Raw genomic sequence first — 20,611 nt, forward strand, 5'->3', positions numbered from 1 at the left:
ACATCAAACTAGCAAGATAATTTTGACATCCAATAAATACCTGAAAAAAAATACAGGAAATAAATGTGACCCTCATGGAAGCTAAGTAATGTGTTGTAATGCCAATGTGTTTTGTCTACAGAGATATGTTTGGAAGCATGAGATTGGATTAGGTCTTAGTTCATTTAGGAAACAGTTATCCCCATCCTACTCTGTTTGACCAGATTCCCACCAAACCTGCCATTCCTGCTTTTACTTTTTATACTTGAAGTCATGTATTGCTAATTGAACTTGGAGTTCAATTTGGATACTTGGAGTCCTATCCTCCATAATAGAATGCCTCCAAAGCAGGAAATGCTCTATAAATATGATATGTGAATTGTTTTGAATAGGGAAAAAATACAGTCATTCTCTAGAATTTCATTAAAATATGGTCATTTTCTCGAATTCATTAGACCACAATCCAAGACTGGTAACATAGTTCTGGCGGGAGTTGCTCTCAAGATATAAACTAACTTCAGTAAACCTGAGCATCCCCCTTTCTCCTCATACCTAAAGTGGCCTGGATAGACTCCGTCTACCCACAAGACCTATTCTGTCCATCTCATTGATGGTTTATCCAGTACCACCCAAGAGTCAGCAATCTCCGCACTTGTTGAAGTCACATACTTGTAAATACTCACAGGTTGGGTTGATGGATATGAAAATCTGTGGAAAGTGAAGTATCTTGCATGTCTGCAAAAAGAATATGTGGAAAAACTTTGTTCTAAAAGTTGCTATTGGTAATGGCCCTTGGAATCTCCAGGAATTTAAAGGGACTCTGATTTATCGTCACATCCTCCCACACATCCATTTGAGTATTAATTAAACAAACAAACAAACAAAAAACCTTCACAATAATCTAAAACTTTAGTTTAGAATAACTGCTCTTACTCTCTACAGGGTTTGTTTGGTTTTGGTTTTTGGTTCTGTTTGTTTTTTGATAGGGGGAGGAGAGACTTGGAGTGAGGAGTGGTTAACGAACGGAATCTGTCAGTATGCACTTCTGGCTTTTCATTTTAGCGATTCAGAGAGCTAGGTAAAACTTCATTACAAAAATGAATGAAATGAGATAAATACCATGTTTAATCAATTATATATAATTCAGGTGTTTACTTTTTAAAATTTTTCATCTCAGGGATAACAAACACTTTAAAACCTAAAGTTTGTCTGTTAGATCCGTGATAAGTTTCCAGGCCACCATTTCAGGAACTGAAAGTAAATGTTTGAGAGCTGAAATTTAGCTGAAATATGTATTGTCTTTGGAGCCAGTTACACCTGTTAAAAGGCTCTCAGCCACCTACAGAGCATTTGGAAGTGTGTGGAGTGTTGCAAGTTATTGCAATGACTGGGAAGTTTGCTGGCATTTAGGAGGAAGGGATCAAAACTTCAAGGTCCCTGAAATCCCACATCACAAAGAATTGTCTTGTCCAAACTGCTGATGTTATCTTTGCAGATAAATGTGATGTGGTATGCACTCATTCACTTCAGAAGCATCATGCATATTCACTACCATGTGTGACTTTAAGAAACTGGCTTTAGATTTTAGTTTTATCATGAGATTAATCAAAAATGAAATAACTAGATCGTAGTTCTCAATGCTAGCTGCACATCAGAATTTCTGGGAAGTTTTTAATTGGGGACATAATCCATACTAATTGAAATAAAATGTACGGACCTAGGCATCTGTATTTTTTTTTTTTTATTATACTTTAAGTTCTAGGGTACATGTGCATAATGTGCAGGTTTGTTACATATGTATATTTGTGCCATGTTGGTGTGCTGCACCCATCAACTCATCAGCACCCATCAATTCATCATTTATATCATGTATAACTCCCCAATGCCATCCCTCCCCCCTCCCCTCTCCCCATGATAGGCCCCGGTGTGTGATGCTCCCCTTCCCGAGTTCAAGTGATCTCATTGTTCAGTTCCCACCTATGAGTGAGAACATGCGGTGTTTGGTTTTCTCTTCTTGTGATAGTTTGCTAAGAATGATGGTTTCCAGCTGCATCCATGTCCCTACAAAGGACGCATACTCATCCTTTTTTATGGCTGCATAGTATTCCATGGTGTATATGTGCCACATTTTCTTAATCCAGTCTGTCACAGATGGATATTTGGGTTGATTCCAAGTCTTTGCTATTGTGAATAGTGCTGCAATAAACATACGTGTGCATGTGTCTTTGTAGTAGAATAATTTATAATCCTTTGGGTATATACCCAGTAGTGGGATGGCTGGGTCATATGGTACATCTAGTTCTAGATCCTTGAGGAATTGCCATACTGTTTTCCATAATGGTTGAACTAGTTTACAATCCCACCAACAGTGTAAAAGTGTTCCTATTTCTCCACATCCTCTCCAACAACTGTTGTTTCCTGATTTTTTAATGATTGCCATTCTAACTGGTGTGAGATGGTATCTCATTGTGGTTTTGATTTGCATTTCTCTGATGGCGAGTGATGATGAGCATTTTTTCATGTGTCTGTTGGCTGTATGAATGTCTTCTTTTGAGAAATGTCTGTTCATATCCTTTCCCCACTTTTTGATGGGGTTGTTTGTTTTTTTCTTGTATATTTGTTTGAGTTCTTTGTAGATTCTGGATATTAGCCCTTTGTCAGATGAGTAGATTGCAAAAATTTTCTCCCATTCTGTAGGTTGCCTGTTCACTCTGATGGTAGTTTCTTTTGCTGTGCAGAAGCTCTTTAGTTTAGTTAGATCCCATTTGATGGCATCTGTATTTTTTTAAATGCCCCAGAACCACTACTTTTAGATACTTGAATTGTCTAAAATACATGTTCGATATAGCCCCAACAAAGCTTACAGTAAACTATGTGATGCTAAGATATAGGATCATTAGTTGTCTAGGTTTGAGTAGACTTTAAAGTTTCAGCTGCTCAGTGGATGTCTGAATTCTCTCTAGAGCATTTCCACTTAGTTGTATAGCCTTTGCCAGAAGGGATATCACCTCCAGTGATAAAGCAGTTATATTTCTGCACTGGTGGTGGTGCCAGAAAACTTGGCTTGCATTAATACAAGTTCTCAAAAACACAAAATTAAAGGTAAATAGGAATAATACCTAACAGAAAAGAGAACCAAGGTGAATAATGTGTGGGCACAGCGTCACACACTCACTGAGAGACACAGGCACGTGTGCACACTGAATTCAAGACTCAAGATGATCCCACAGTGATGTAACATGTTATTACAATAAAATCCCTAGGCATTCTTAGGTGGACTGACACCATAAATATATGCAAGGGTGGTGCAAACACCTCAGTGATAACTTGTGACCTGAATAGGGAAGGAGAGCTGTCTGGACTAACCAAAACACCAGCCTCAACTATATATCTCATTTTAGGAACTGTGGTCGTGTTCCTTATGTTGCCCTTCTGGAAATAGTGGTATTAATCTTACCTGTGAATTCCTAAAACAGTGATAAGGTTTGACTCTGTGTCCCACTCAAATCTCATCTTGAATTGTAATCCCCATGGGTTGAGGGAGGGACCTGTAATCTCCACATCTAGAGGGAGGCAGGTGATTGGACCATGGGGGTGGTTTTCCCCATGCTGTTCTCATGATAACAAGTGAGTCCTCACAAGATTTGATGGTTTTATAAATGTTTAGAAGTTCCTCCTTCACTCCTGTCCACTGCCGCCTTGTGAAGAAAGTGCCTGCTTCCCCTTCCACCATGATTGCAAGTTTCCTGAGGCCCCCCTAACTATACAGAACTGTGAGTCAAACCTCTTTCCTTTATTAATTACCCAGTCTCAGGGAAGCTCTTTATAACAGTGTGAAAGTAGACTAATACAGGCAGTGATTTTATAGAATTTCATGAGACTCTTGAACCTCATCCAGATCCTCCATATGTGAAACTCCTGTGAAATATTGGGAAGAGGAAAGTAGGCTGAAGCAGGACTGACTTGATTACTGCTCACAGATTCTGGGGGCTATGGGATCATTCCAACAGCTCCTCTGAAGTTAGTGAATCAACTTTACTGAACAGTTGAATTCCAGGGAGGCTCTTTTCCACTCTGCCCCACTCACTGCATACACCAGGTTCCCAGTTGTGCCTGTGTGTACACACAGATCCATCACACTGCGGTGTATAATGAGAAATGCTGCAGGGTCAGGGCATTCAGACCTGCCTCTGTCTTAGGGACATGCTGGGGACCAGTTGGTGGAAGGTGGGGTCAGAAAATTGCCAGTAGGCATGAAGTGACCTTTTTCCTTGCCGTCTTTTCCCTGTAACTTAAAGCTGTTCAGCGGGCACCTAATATCCAGGATGCACTTATCTCTTAAAGCATAGAACATAAACTTGGGAATATAATTTAACAAAGATGGTGCCCAAAACCTCAGAAAGAGAATCCCCAGCGTCTTCCCCTTTGATCCTGTTGCTTGCATTATTTTTGTTGTATTAAGCTGTTTCTGAAAGAGGAACAACCACGCTTCTTGATTCACCAAGAGAGAAAAGACCCTCAATTATTAAGACAAGGCGTCGTCTTTTGTTTGGACCTTTGAAGCTGTGCTATTTAAACATCACACCAAACTAAACTCAACAGAGCAAGCCTTATTCTAGAAAATTCCCTTGTATGCACATTCTTGGCCATAGGAAGAAGTGTCTTCTTGTTAATTTGGCCTAGATCTAAGAAAAAAGGAATTCAGTTGGCTATTTTTAAGCATAAGTAACTAAACTCATAAAACAAAGGAAAATTCAGTCCTGAGCCTGGAATGTGTTTTGGCCTGTATTCTCTAATCTTCAACTTTACTTTGTGTGGTAGAATGGGATATGCTTATTTAATTAGCTGCCAATGACATTTGGACTGTCAATTTGGTAGCTCAGCCTTAATTCCAAATATTCATGCAGTGTTTGTAACTGCATTCTGATAGAACTACAATCCAGTTCATCTAGCAGAGTCATACTTTGTGTCAGACACCATAAGTGAATGTAGAGATTGAAGAGAAGGTGGAGAATAGTACCAGAAAGTAAGAAAAGTCGACCATTTATTAAACTACTGGGATATGGTACAGTTAAAACATAGTATGCATGAAGACATAACTGCTTAAACCCTAGCTGTAAACCAATTAGGTCTAATGAAAGATAGATTTCTTTCTGCGGTTTTAATTTTGATCTGGTTTTCGATAGGTAAAGTAATGTCATTCACATTTTGATGAAGCACATTTCATGGGTAGGTCCTGACATTCTCAGCAGTCTACTTGTAGAATTTCAGATAAAAACTCATATAAAATAGAATATTTCATGGCCTGGAGATGGCAGAACACCTTTGTAGTTACAGTAATAAATGTGGGAATATCTTCAATGCTTCTAAACTGTACTTTTGTGTTGATCAATTGAGAGAAGGGAAAGTGGTAGTGGCTGTTTTTCATGCTTGCCATTTTGAAAGTGTGTGCAAATCACAGAATCTCTGAAGGTCCTTTCCATGTAACTTAAATACATTTTCATCCATGTCTTCCCTGCTTAAAGGTGTATTTTCTGTACTCACTGGCAGTTCTAGCCTGTGTCTGTCCTAGTGAAGTTGTGGGTAGTATTTTAAATATTTCTGGGGAAGCTTTTGAGTAGAGTACTGTTATAAACCACTTGATCAAAAAATAAGAGCAGCAAATATAACAGTTTTTAGATGTAAAGAGAAACCTCAGAAACCTCTACCTTGCACTGCTCACTGTTAAGCCAGGCCATGTTGTCCTAAAGAGCCCCATCTGATCTTTTTATATCCCACATATTTATGATTAATAAACTTAAGTCTATTGACATTTCCTGATTATTCAATTTCACTGTTACCATTATAAAACTTTTTTAGTTCAGAGTTGAACGTATTTTTCTGTAGCTATTTTTTAAAATAAGGTACCAACAAAACCCAACATCTGAAGATAAAATTGCAAACATTTAGTTTAAGATAATACATAATCAGTGGTTGTTAGCAGTTATGCAGCCTTTACAAAAATGTTCATAAAATTTTATTGACTTGCATATTTGGTGTTTTTCAATGTTTTTGAATCCAAATTCCTATTTAGCATATATTAAACTCAGATAATAAAAACTTGCCTTTGTTTTGATGATTTTTATTTAAATTATCAGTAAAGTTTTAGATATATTTTAAAAATGATTTTAAGTGACTTTTGTTTTTTAGGAAAATAAGCATTAAATAAACAGTGACAGTGTAGAGCATTACACTAATTTAAAAACTAGAACTTTTCAGAAAAGTTTAGAACACCAACTCACTTAAGAAAATTGCAGGCCAGGCGCGGTGGCTCACGCTTGTAATCCCAGCACTTTGGGAGGCCAGGGAGAGTAGATCATGAGGTCAGGAGATCGATACCATCCTGGCTAACACGGTGAAACCCCATCTCTACTAAAAATACGAAAAATTAGCCGGGTGTAGCAGCTCCTGTAGTCCCAGCTACTTGGGAGACTGAGGCAGGAGAATGGCATGAACCCGGGAGGCGGAGCTTGCAGTGAGCCGAGATTGTGCCACTGCACTCCAGCCTGGGCGACAGTGCGAGACTCCGTCTCAAAAAATAAAAATAAAAAAAAGAAAATGGCAAACCACCCTGAGGTATTCATGAGTGGTGCAATATCTTGACTGTTTGAAGAGTTATAATATCATGCATACTCCAGATATGGAACTGTGGAAATTGTTGACTCTGAAAAAGTGTGCTTTATGCGTTTATTTTCTGTAGTCTCTTCTGAATGTTTTTAGTTGAGCTGCTTGTGTTAACAAGCATGATGCATAAGTGATTATTGAAGGCTGGGAAACGGCATCACTTCTTTTTGAGGTTGCCAACATGATGTACCTTTAAAGCCAGCTCTTTAAGTTTATGTCAAAAGTACCTGCCTTAACCTGTGCATTCAAATATTAAGAGTATGAGGGGCAGAGAGCAACTCATCAGTTTACTTACTTGCCTCAAGTGATTTAGTAAGGGAAGGTAATTTAGAGCTTTTTTAAAGAAATGACTTACATACTCTTATTTCTTAAAGTCAGAACGTTCAGTTTAGTTCGTAGTTTATAACTCCCTTCCTTCTTTCTTATAAACAGTTTTTTTCACATTCTTTGTTATTCCTTTTGTATCTCTGACTCCTGAACAGACAAAATAGAGTGAGACTTCTTAAATAGAACATCCTGTATATTGGCCTAGATCAGTCATTTATAACTGGGTTTCAACATGACAAGGTACTGAAATTAATTTTTTTCTGGGCATTAGGTGACTCCTGGGAATACAAGCAGGAAAGGAAATGTGTATCTTCTGAGCCTTTGCCTGAAAGGAAATGTGTACCTGCTGAGGCTGTCGGGCCACTGCATAAAGGGCCTTAGCATTTGTGAACAAGCTTAGATTACATCTAGTGGAAAAAGCCACAGTGAAGCTAGTTGAGGTAGTAAAGGAAAATGAGGACTGCCTGGCCTTGGACTTCATCTTGATGTGGAAAAACTGTCCAAGAGGGGAAACCGAAGCCTCTGTTCAGCCTCCTTACTTCAGAGGGAATGTACTTGATTCAGATGCAGCTATTAGTTTGAAGATACCTGATATTTGTAGAAAGTGACTGGATTCAAAATAGTAGCAGGGATTGAAAAGAGTTGGATAAAAAAGGGTGAGGTTGGCCAGGCACAGTGGCTCACATCTGTAATCCCAGCACTTCGAGAGGCCAAGTTGGGTGGATTACCTGACGTTGGGAGTTCGAGACCAGTCTGGCCAACATGGCAAAACCCTGTCTCTACTAAAAATACAGAAATTAGCTGGACATGGTGGCGGACGCCTGTAATCCCAGCTACTTGGGTGACTGAGGCAGGAGAATCACTTGAACCCAGGAGGTGGAGGTTGCAGTGAGCTGAGATCGTGACATTGTACTCCAGCCTGGGCGACAAGAACGAAACTCCGTCTCAAAAAAAAAAAAAAAAAAAAAAGTGAGGTTACAGAAATCTTATTTTGCAATATATATTGATGGCGTCAACAACAACAGAATACAGTGGAAGGGTCAGACACAGCTGCTTTTGGGGATGTACTAAATACCTACTGCTTCCTTCCTGCATTTGAATAGCTTTTGCCCTGCATGATATCACCATTTTGCGACTCTCTTTTCCTAAACCCTTTTCCTTTATGAATTTTTGAGATGTTCATGGACAAATTACCCATCAAGGTATTGTGCTTATAGGCTAATATGGACTTACTGAGGGACCTTGGCCATGGAAAATGGGTCTGGCTGGTTCTGCAGAAGTCATCTGATTAGAGTGGGCCTGGGGGCTACACCGAAGTGTGAATTTAGGCCTTCCTTTCTGTAATTTTACCTCCAAATCCTTTACCGTATCCCTCTCATGTCATGATGCCACATTTCTTTTGACCTCAACTCCAAGTGCTCAAAATCTAACACCCACTCATGCTGTTCCCCATTCAGATCTTCCACCTCTTTCCCCACTCCATGCCCTGTGAATGAAACAGATGACTTTCCCGACCTCTAATCAAAGCCTACGCATATTGATTTATTCCTTCTAGTCCTTAGTATGTGCTACCTCTTCTCCTTTTCTGTGCCGAAGTGTGACTAGCCAATAATTATTTCATCAGTGGTATTTTACTAGGCAATTATTGGAAATAGAATGCTGTCACCTGGTAGTGATAAATCTAACATTTCTTGTAGAAGATATAGGTGGATTAGTTACTCCCTGGGGGGATATGGATTAGTTCCTCTGTCCTTCAAATTACATTCACCAAGCCTGAGCCGTGCATTACTGCTGAAACAGCGCAGCAGAGAGAAGTGGCTCAGGGTGGCCCTCTTGTGGTGGACAAACATTCCCAGGACTCTTCTGGTCACTAAAGAAAAGGTAGCCCTCGAACAGTCCTTTTTATTATTTTGATTCTATTCTCATTATCAGTATCCTCCAAGTCAAGAATCTGTAAATAATACAATGAGATGCTAAAAGCAAATTTGAAAAATGTGAGCAAGCTCTGTTTCTAAAATAGCCCACATTTCTCAAATATGTTACTGTTTGGTTCAGAATTTGGACCACGACTTGAAAAGAACAGATCATTCAAACGTGTGTCTTTTGAGTATTTCTGTCATCTGGAAATGCCTGTGCATAAGCCCCATGATGGATGTGCTTGGCTAAAAAACCTATTGACGTGCAGCCTTCAGAATAGAAGAGAAAGCCAGTGTCCCATGATTCTAAGGATAAACATCCCCCACTGGAAAAATAGTGCATTAGCTGGCAAGTAATAGTCCAAACATGGAACTTCTATGGATAGTAAATATTCGGTGTGTTATCCTCATAATTTTATATCCCAAAACAGTACTTTAGGAGGATCAAAATTATATTTATTAACACACAGTTGAAATTGCCATTCTAGAACTCAAATAACACAGGACCAAATTTGACAGAATCAGCTGTGGAACTTTATCAAAAGTCTGAAGCCAGGACCTCACCACTGGATGGTCTGAGTCAGAAGTCTGGGGAGAGTTCCAGCATGGCTATTTTTCTTTTTCATTCTCTGTGTGATTATCGTGTGCAGCTAGGGCTGCGTGAGAGTAGCACTAAACTGTGATCTCCTTGGTGGAATGCTGTGGGTACTCCTAGGAGAGACTCTCCAAATTTGTGAATCTATACCAGTGTAGTGGGCTACTCAGAATGTAAACAGTCACGCTACATGTCACATTTCAGGGAATCTTCAGAGCTGACCAGACCTGTTGAAGACAAGGACTTCTTACTCTTCTTTGAGTCCTCTTGGTCTAACCAGGCATAGAATTGGTATTCACAAATATTTGTTAAATGGAATGTTAAAGTACCCAAGACCTTAGGAATTGAAGATAATTTGAGATTCAAGAGTTCTGCTAAACAACTGAGATCTCATGATCTTAAAGTAATTTCAAAATTGCAAGAGGAAGACATTATTCAAGAAAGAATTACTTAAACTACATCCCTTATAGTAGCCTTTGAACTTTAACATGCACAAGAATGAGTTTAGGCTGGGCATAGTGTTTCAGGCCTATAATCTCAGCACTTTGGGAGGCCAAGGAGGGAGGATCATTTGAGCTCAGAAGTTCAAGACCAGCCTGGGCAACATAACAAGACCTTATCTAAAAAAAAAAAAAAAAAAAAAAAAAAAAAAAAAAAAAAAAAAAAAATCAAAAAATTAGCTGGGCATGGTGGCAAGTGCCTGTGGTCCCCTATTCAGGAGTCTGAAGCTGGAAGATTGCTTGAGCCCTGGAATTGAGGTTGTAGTGAGCCATGATCACACCACTACACTCCAGCCTGGGTAACAGAACAAGACCATCTCAAAAACAAAACTAAAACAAACAAAAAATAACAAGTTTAGTTTTTTAAATCTTTTCTATCTTCTTTCTAATGAAAATAGAAACACAGTACCCCTTTTATTGTTAAATATGTTTAAAGGGTAAAAGAATCAGCAATGGAAAAATGATGTAAGCAAGAAATCAGAAGCTCTCCAGTCTCATAACAACCAGGTTGTCACAGCATAAAGAGAACAAATGAGTAACTGCTTTGTAATACTTCAGGATCATTCTGCAAACGAAACTATAGATTAAATATGTACTGGCATGCTTAAGGCCATGTTGCTGTGTTTGTCTTCAGATCTTTTTAACTGCTAAGATAAAATCCATTTGCCTTTTTATTTTGACCCAGTGTTTACAATTAGCTAAGGACACAAGCCTCTTCAGATAGTAATAAATACTCAGCTGGCCAGGCACAGTGGCTCACGCCTGTAATCCCAGCACTTTGGGACGCTGAGGCGGGCGGATCATGAGGTCAGGAGTTCAAGACCAGATTGGCCAATATGGTGACACCCTGTTTCTGCTAAAAATACAAAAATTAGCTGGGCATGGTGGCGTGCTCCTGTAGTTCCAGTTACTCAGGAGGCTGAGGCAGAAGGATCACTTGAACCTGGGAGGCGGAGGTTGCAGTGAGCCGAGATCGCGTCACTGCACTCCAGCCTGGACGTCAGAGCGAGACTCCATCTCAAAAATAAATAAATACTCAGCTATGGGATTCTTATGTCATACTTGGAAGACAGAGTATCATCTCTCTCATTTGGACATAGAAGAAAACTGAATTTAAAATTTGCCAAAGCCAGAAGTCAACTTCTCAGTCTCCTCTCATATCCAGCATTCTTATTTCAATTTTCTTCCCTTGCACTTCTTGGAATTTTGAACTTCAAGGCTCTCCACCAGGAATGAAGAGACCGGGATTCTATTCTTGGAATGGCCAGTAAGTGGCTTTGTGACCTTGAGCAGATGAGTAACCCTCAGGGCCTCTTCCCTCAACTGTAAAATGAGAAGGTTAGCTAGATGATTTCAGAAGTTCTTTCTGACTCTAAAATTCTGTAAGTCTGGAAACACCTGCTAGTGACATTTATGCACGCATTATTTCTCTTTTACCCTTTTCAAAATGTTTTTGATTGTGTCTTAATATTATTATTAATATAGATCTTTTCCAATTGTTTTTAGAATTTTCTTTTTTGTTTCTTGACAGCCGGCGGTGTTTCTACATTTATTTTCCATTAAGTGGTATTATGTACATTTCTTTATATATCTGTTATATGTTGAAATAAGATTAGTATGTCATCAGGTATGAATGATGTAATTCTAAAACACAGGACAATCATTTGTGAATTTCATATTTGAAGATTTAAATGTTCAAATGGTTTAGAGATAAACTGCATTACAAAACAAATTGCATTTTTTTTCCATAAGGTTTTCAGTCATTCTGACACCTGCTTGAAAACCTCAGGCAGTTTGAGATGTCTGAATATAACTGTTAGGGCTGAGTATGCCAGCGTCAGACTTTTAAATCTGTTCATTTTATGTACATAATTGTGGGAACTTTTCTTTTAAAAGTTTTCCTAAAAAACAAAAAGTTTTCAAGGGAAAATCTCAAAAGCTGTGCTGAACATTTCTTGACTTTGCACTGTATCAGCTAATTGACTTACTTTCTGTCTTTGGGGTATGAAATATGGCATGGAAATTATGTATTATACATAAATAACATATAATATAAATTTTACATATATATATATATAATTCAACAGAAAAGGTTGGTAAATACTAGAAAAAGTGGTAAACTTGGAGTAAACTTTTTGTCAAAGACTTTCACTAGTATTTGATTCTGTGTACAATTTAAGATGAGCTTTACTGTGACAAGAAGCAGATGAAGCACTTGAATCTGTTATACGTTGAAATAAGATTAGTATGTCATCAGGTATGAATGATGTAATTCTTTCTAAAACATAGGGCAATTATTTGTGATTGCCCTGGGACAATCACACTGGGACATCCATGAAGAAAGAGATTGAAATGGGTACTACTGAGTGACACTTAGGAAGTATAGTCCAACGTAACATCTCTTGTAACTTAGATACATACTATCTGGATTTTCAATAGGATTTAGAAAATGGTCTTAATTTGATTTACAAGTGATACATAGAAGTTAAGACGTTTGGAGTAAAAGAAAAGGTAAAGGAAACAATGTTTTTTGTTTTGTTTTTCTGAGACAGAGTCTTGCTCTGTCAACCAGGCTGGAGTGCAGTGAGGCCATCTCTGCTCACTACAACCTCCACCTCCCGGATTCGAGCAATTCTGCCTCAGCCTCACTAGTAGCTAGGATTACAGGCCTGCGCCACCATGCCTGGCTAACTTTTTTTAGTTTTAGTAGACACAGGGTTTCACCATGTTGTCCAGGCTTGTCTCGAACTTCTGACCTTGAGTGATCCACGTGCCTCTGCCTCCAGAAGTGCTAGGATTACAGGCGGGAGCAACCGCGCCCGACCAGAAACAATGTTAAGATAATTCTGTATTGATGTTTTTGTGCAACTCCCTCCTGCCTCTCCCTCTCTCAAAGAATCTTCTTCCTAGCCTCATAAGTATGGAGGTAGACATGAACTACCCTTTATTGTGTGCTTGGCGCTATATATATTCCTTCATATTCTTATGGCCTCTTAAAGTAAATATAATTATCTCTTTAAGGAAGAATCAGGGTCTACAAGATCACACAGATAAGTGGTGGCAGTAGAACTGAAACCTAGATTTCTATGACAAAATTCCATGGTTTGCAATTAAAAAAAAAAAAAAAAAACAGTTTCAAACCGTTTTCCTCCACATGGGTGCATTTCTATGAACTTTTGCAGGATGCTTTACCACTATGAGCCTTGGGTTTTATCAGTAAGATCAGATTATCAGTATCTACAGACAGAATTGCTATGAGAGTGAATTCAGATAAAGGTCTATTCAAAGTACTTAGCACAGAACCTTGTAGAGAGTTGCCCCTCAGTGAATAATTACTATTATTACTGTAACTATCACTGTTGTTGTTGTTGTTTTTGCTATTGAGATTATGATGTCAGGCTTTCCAGACACAGAGTAGGGTTTCATTTGATTGTCCTACATGTATTAAAGTCCTACTATGAACAGGTTACTATTATTAAACTTTAGCTCCTCATGAAATGTTTATCTGGAAGCAGGTGAAAATAATATCAGTAAATATGTATTACTTTAAAGACCACACCAGGGACGCTCTTCAGACCTGAAGACCTTATTGTTTAAACTTGTATATTTGCTAAGTTAGGCACAAAATTGCTCTAGAGACTTTTTTGACTAAATTAAACCAAATGTCATCAGATGGGTGTGTGTACAAAGCCACAATAAACCTGGAAATGTCGCTGGGGAGGCAAGATCTCCTAGCATTTCAGAACAGGCTGATTTGATCATGATTTAGAGAACTTTTCCATATGTTTAGGCTGCTTTCTTTTCCTATGTCTGCAGCACACTTCAGTGGAAAATAAGCCCATAAGTGTCTCATATTTGGGGTGTGTGTATGTGTGTGTGTGTGTGTGTGTGTTGTTCTCCCACAGTAAGAAATCTCATCCTTTCCCATGGGCTCTAATTTTCTCTAATGTAAAGACATCGCTACTATTGTAGATAAAAGCAACACACTGTCAGAATCACAGAGAGCTAAGAGGTTGGACTTTATGTCCCATTTCTATTTTATTTGAAGATAGAAGTTTGATAACTTTCACAGATCTTTTGAGAGTATGTAGTATTTATAATTATGCTATACATGTTGTTCTGCCACATCCAGATGCAAACTTCTAAAGGCACAGCAGAGTACATCCTACCACCAGCTGAGAAGGAGAAAGAAGTATGGAAGGAGCGAGATAATTCTTGCCTATAAAAAAAATGAGTTTACTTTCCTAATAAAATAAATCTAAAATTGGCCATTGTCATCGTATGATGTTAACAACCAGCTCTTTTGGCAAGTTTGAAAATACTGGGCTCCATTATAAAAGCTAAAAATGTCCTGGACCTGGAGTTGTTTACCCAGAGCAGGAGCTGCTCTAAAGTTACAGAGCTCTGGTTGGAAGAGGTGGCTTGAAGGCCGCCTCCAAGTAACTGACGTCACTGTAGTCTCAGCTGCTGCTGTGACACTAAGCTGAGCAGCTTTTTGACTTGTAAAAGTGGTGAAGGTTTCAAAGGGACTTGCCAGTACTGCTCTGTGGAATAGTTGGACTTATTTTGCATCCCCTTTTCTTGTAAAGAATTGAGATTCACCGAGTTGAGACTTTTCTCTTTAAGACAGCTAGCCATCCACTTCCTTCCATTGCTAGACTGACCAGTGGTCGAGCATCCATAGGATTTCTCCCCAGTGTGAAAGGTATGTTTCTTTCCAGCAAGTTTACAAGCAAGTGACTAATTATGGCAGGCTACAGAGGGGCTGCTGGTGAGATGTTTTGAACTATGGATACTGTTTAAGTGGAGTGTAATTTCAACATCTGTCTCTGCTGTTGTCTGTGTCTGGGCTTAAAAACAGTGGGCGGGGTGCATAACAGATTGTACTGACTCCTAGGAAAAAGGCTGTTCAGCTGCTCAGGGTAGATTTCCCAACTCTGGACTGACAGTACCATCCGTTCTTTGAGACTGTTTTTCCAACACTGCTTCTCAGTTGTTTGAAAAGCACTTTGCCCATCATTGATTTTCACTAAGTATATTTATTCAAATGTGATTTTTTTATTCATATAAAGACTTTTAACATTTGCAAATAAAAGTTCACAATCCTTGAGATTGTTGGTAAATTGTGGTGAAAAATAAATTTTAGTTTTATCTAAGGTGGTGGTGGTCTCTCTGTAGAGTTAGTGTTTCTATAATTTGAGCTGAAGTCTATGCCATTCATAATTGAATAATCTACAGTTAGGAGGGAAACTTTTTGTTCACGATGGTTAGTTTTAGACATTGTTTACTCAAACCAAATGTTTGCTTTAAAGTTTGCATTTTATGAGTTAAGTAAAATCAGTGTGCATACAGCTTGGATGTTTTCTAATTTGAGTAAATAACTGTAAAGAAAACAAGAAAGAAGATTATTAAATGAGACTGTAAAGTTGATTCATTCAGAATTGTGGTAGTGTCTCTTTGACCTTGTTGAAGCATGAGGAATGTGCTAAAACAGCAATAAACAGCAATGAAAAAAATTTCCCTTTTACCCTGTAACAAAGTCAAATCACGGCGGTCTTTGGAAAGATTCAATTGCAAGTGAACAATAGAAAGGAATGAGATTTATTAATTCATTGAAATAATTCAAGTGATTATAATAGCCTGGAGAAAGGGATAGAGAATTTAGGAGGTAAATGGTACATTACTCTGATAGGTTATAAGCATGGGAATTCCTAATCCATCAAAGTTAATCAGAAGCAAAGCATCTTCAGGCCAAATGAGTCTTCTAGGAATTGTGAGATTAGCAGTACCTACTGTGTGTGGCATTTCTATTGTAATATGTAACCTCTTATAAATGAAAAATCCTTAATTATATGAAAAGTGATATGTTTAGCAAAAGGAAATAAGGAGAGCAAGAAACAAGTACTCTAAACAATAATCTAAAAAGAGAGAAGTAGAAATGGAGCAGCTGCCCCTAAGGAACGCCGTTGAGTTTGTTTGACTGCAATCCAGTTTTCAATGGGCAAGATGGAGGTTGAAAGGGTAGTGACCAAGGTCTCCTAAGAATGGAGCACCCCTCAGAGAAAGAATTGCTGCCATGACCAGATGGAGGCTAATTTGGGGAATGAAAATTTCTTGTGAGACTTGTGTGTTACTCTTAAACTTTGCTTACTGGTAGGGCCGGAAGGCTAGCAAAACTATTTGCCTCCCATCACCATACTTATGCAACCCACTCACAACTCTTTATAATTCTGGCTTTCAGCCCTGGAAAGGGGAAGTAAGTTAAAAGGGATTATGCAATGCTGGTTTAGAGTTGGGGTGTGTGACTAAGTACTGCAGCTCACTCTGTCCTCTTACATTTGCTCTAATAAATTTTTATTCTGAAATGGAATTCTAGAAGGAACAACATAAACTGGAGAGCCAAAGAGATATGGGGTAGGGGACACAGACAGCAGAAATCCTTCCTTCTCTCCCACATAGATGCCAGTATCTGTGGGAGAAAATGAATGACAACTAGGAACTAAAAGAACTTTTATTTTTCCCCCAGTAGAGAGCACTTAAATTGAGTTTTTGAATCTGCTGAACCACTTTACCCATAACTTCTCATTACAAAACATTCTGTCTCTACAAAGTTGCCCCTTCAGTATGATTTTTTTTGTAATATTTAAGTCAGATTTATAACAAAAGCAGTTTTACATAAGATTTGTTCACATTTTTACTAACAATAAAACTTTTTCTTTAAATACTTGACATGTATCTTTAAAATACTTGAAAAAATGCAAAAGAAGATCATGGAGAATATGAGAGTTCACACAATTACACTTGCTTCTATCTCGTTTTTAAATAAAGATCAAAATAATCAGGTTTTTTCCCAGAGAACAACAGGGAGAGGGATAGATGAAGAAAAGAGAGGAGAAAGGGAAGGAGGGAGGAAAGACAAGAAGAGGAAGGGAGGGAACAAGGGACAGAAGGAAGAAAACAAGAAGCAAGTATTTATCAGGCATTTGCTATGATCTAGAGCAGGGTTTAGGCACTTCTTTTAAGCATTTTTCCCTTTTGCTCACTTAATCTCCAAAACAATTTTATGCCCCTCCCCCTTTATATTTAGAGGTATATGTTTGGCTACGTTAACATCTAACATTATATTTACAACAAGACTGAGATGCTAAGGAGGCCAAATCCTTCCACAAAAAATTGGCACAGATATTGCTCTATAGGAATGTTCTTGTAAAGGCTTGTTTCTGATCCATAACTATTACATATTTTGGCACTAGCAACTGCTCTGGGCCTGGAAAGGAAAAGCTCCATACATTGGCCCTTCTCCATATTAAGCGATGAGTTTGGCTCTTTGCAGATACAGGTCCAGGATTCATTCTGCTTCAGGACTGTTACCTGGGTTTAGATATAGTCTTGTTATCAAGAGCAAGACTGATTTAGGGTATTCCTGAATGATCTTCTGGTAGGTTAAAAAGAGAAAGGCCTGGCATCTTTCAACAGTAGTATGGAAACGATTAGAAAAGAGTTAGGAATAGAAGGAAAAATTGGAGCCATTTGCTACACAATTGTAGAAAAGACTTTATGGTGATTTCGGAACATTTCCAGTGTTTAAAGACAGTTGGGATAAAACATGGATTTCTCATAGCTCCTCTTTTCCAGGTAGCTTGAAATTAGTCTGCATCCTTTTTTAGCTTCTTTGGTTAAATCTGCAGTTATCTCTTATTATCTCAGACCACACCATTCTTCCTAAGAAATTACAGTGGTAAATACTTTCTAGTCAGCAAGGTAGTTTCGGCACACAGTTAATTACATACAGTTTTAAAGCAGTCTGCTAGTTTCAAGACAAGCGAGACATGATAGCACTTTTAATAGCCAGATCTAAAATTATGTATATTTCTTGACTGAATTAATCATAATAGTACTATTGCCAAAGACATAGGAAAAAATTATCAAAGTATCTTTAGTAAATAGTTTGAGAGTAGAGTAACAATATAGATCCCTAAATTATTAGGGTGTTTTGAAGGCAGAACCCTGCATGTATAGCTAACATTTTTCATTCTTATTCTATTCTAATTCATTGATTGTGACTCAAAAAATATATGTTCAAAACTGTTTACCACTCAGATATGTATGTTCACAACAGTCTGACAAAAATAAAATTAGTCTTCGATATTTATCTTATTTTTAGGCTATGAAATATGCAATTATCTTCTGTGAATACAAAATTGGCGCTTGCTGCTTGGGTATGTGGGCTTAATTTGGCAATGCCAGCACCTACAAAGCTATTGATTGTTGGGATCTTTGTCCATAATTAGCATTAGCTGCCACCAGTAAGTTATAGCATTTTGATAATGGCTTAGTGACTGAAGAGTTAGGACATCTTATAGGCACAATTATCTTAAACAGAGATTCGAACCTTTTAAACATGTTTTTCTACCTCCTAAAAAGGCACATGACTTATTTAATACAAAAGTATTTGAAGTCAAAATGAAATTTTGTAAAGCAAAAATAGAAAACTTTCTTAAATTTCTCAAACTACTCTGCATTCAGTATGCCATTTAATCTTTTTAACAGTTCTATGACTATCCCCATTTTAATGCAGAAAACTAAATCTCAGAAATTTTAGACTTATACCAGAGTTACATAGCTGATATTTTAAATTGTGACTTCAAACCTTAAATGCACATCCCTGAAGGCTAGAAAATTAATTATTTCAGTAACTACTTAATGTATTAGAGGATTCCCTGAAAACCGAGCAAAATGTTTTATTCAATTCTCTGTATTCGATATCCTAAGCAGTTTATAGTATATAGTCTATTCAAAGGAAAAGAGAGCATGGATAAATTTTAACATATATTTCACAGGATAGTTTTGATGCTTCTAGATTTTCCTTGATGAAGTGACATAATGAATATTTTTTTATAATTTAGATTAGTTTCTGGATGATACATCAGTCCCAAGTTGACTACCAACTTTGGGGTCTTAATAAGTAACACAGTAATGACATTTGGCATAGGCTTGATCTCTGAATATAGAATTAAGAATGCAACCCAGCTCTGTTTCAGGAATTTAAGTCATAAGAGTATGGTTGCATCAGAACAGAAAGAATAATTTTATTGCAGCAGAATCTGTCACAGTCTGTAGACGTGACCATACATTTGAATTGTATACTTCTACTCTTAGATATTCAAGAAAAAATCTACTTTTAGAGTAAGTGGTTAAAGGGATGATTATATCTCACATGTGCACTTAATCATCTTGTCCACTATAATTTTGCTGTCTGGTCTCAGAAAGGGAAAAAACTTTGGACGATACTTTTTACTTTATTGACTGTGTTAGTTTCTTCTTCTTAAGTAGACTGTTGTCATCTCTTTTCTTTCGAGTCCAATTTTCCTATAGTTTGTTTATATGAATGGCTCGACAAAATGATAAATATATTTCCAGAAAGCACATGGATTTGGAACTCTCTCTTGTTATGTTTATATTAGGCTTTATTTTAAAGGCAAGTGAGACTGCTTCAAATAAAACAACTTCAAGCTTCCAAGAAACGGTTAAGAGGAGGCAGAAAAGAGCAGAAACACTTCTTCACCGACACTTACACTGTTGCCATGGACCTACATAAGCAGTGGGAGAACACAGAGACTAACTGGCATAAGGAAAAGATGGAATTACTGGACCAGTTTGACAATGAAAGAAAGGAATGGGAAAGTCAATGGAAGATTATGCAGAAGAAAATAGAAGAGGTACACTTTAATTTGTTGTGGATGTACTGTAATGTTGAAGTGCAGGTTGAAAATTCTGTTGACTGTTTTGTATTGGAAACTCTTGTTTTCCTTATTCCACCTAAGAGGTGCATTTCTCAGTGATATTTACTAGAACAAAAATAGCATAATCTTATCCAGTGGCATTGTAAGGATTATTTTATATCATTGCATGAAAATTAAGCATTTGAAATGTCACTCTAAAATGTTTCAACTTATTATTTTCTGACTAGAGAGCTTTTTTATTGAAAGTGAGGTATGTATTTTGTATGATTTTTCAAATACCAGCGCCAGGACTAAAATGCAAGAAAGATATACTTGGTGGGACATAGATTAGCAAAATTATAATTGGGCATTAGAACATAGATCTTTCCTAAGAAGATTTATGAGTAATGTCTATTAAAGGAAATTACATGTTAGATATCTCAGTATAATCAAAAGGAGTATCATATATCAAACAGAAAATGGCAGTAGACATGAGATTTATTCTATTAAGGTGTGCACATTTAGTGGCATATTTATTGGAAAAGGGGTTATGAAAAATAACATATCATGACTCTGACACAATCATTTTGTTTCCGTTAACCCTCCCTCAGTCCGTTGACCCTGAAATATTTCCTTCAAGCATTTGGATTGATGTATATTCAAGCTTTTGCACCAACTGGAAATAATTTATGCTTATCTTGCTTTCTTTTGGTAGCATACATAGTATTGACTTTATATGGTTTTATGCACGTTACCAAAGTTGTTACTTTAAGACTTCTTGACCTTTTTTGCAGGCAAAGTAAGTGCTTTATGTGTTTATAGTTCTGTCATGTTTCTTATTAACAGCCGTGTAATTGACTGTGAATAAAATATGAATTGGCATAGTAGGAAGAAAGCTGAAGAAAAGTA

General features: G+C 37.6%; 1 protein-coding gene across 2 annotated transcripts in view; it reads left to right on the forward strand.

Moving 5' to 3' along the window:
* Nucleotides 1-20,611, forward strand: part of KIAA0408 (KIAA0408 ortholog) — a 32,882-nt gene that overhangs the window by 546 nt on the left and 11,725 nt on the right. The window contains exons 1-2 of one of the 2 annotated variants that reach the window (XM_010358352.2): nt 14,466-14,685; nt 19,445-19,699. In XM_010358352.2, coding sequence (XP_010356654.2) covers nt 19,565-19,699 — 135 coding nt within the window. In that variant the 5' untranslated portion in view covers nt 14,466-14,685; nt 19,445-19,564. Of the gene's footprint in view, nt 1-14,465; nt 14,686-19,444; nt 19,700-20,611 lie in introns of those variants that run through there. The other variant, XM_030929367.1, reaches the window with a different exon arrangement.

The sequence above is a fragment of the Rhinopithecus roxellana genome, chromosome 4 (assembly GCF_007565055.1).
Source record: "Rhinopithecus roxellana isolate Shanxi Qingling chromosome 4, ASM756505v1, whole genome shotgun sequence".
Taxonomy (NCBI): Eukaryota; Metazoa; Chordata; class Mammalia; order Primates; family Cercopithecidae; genus Rhinopithecus; species Rhinopithecus roxellana.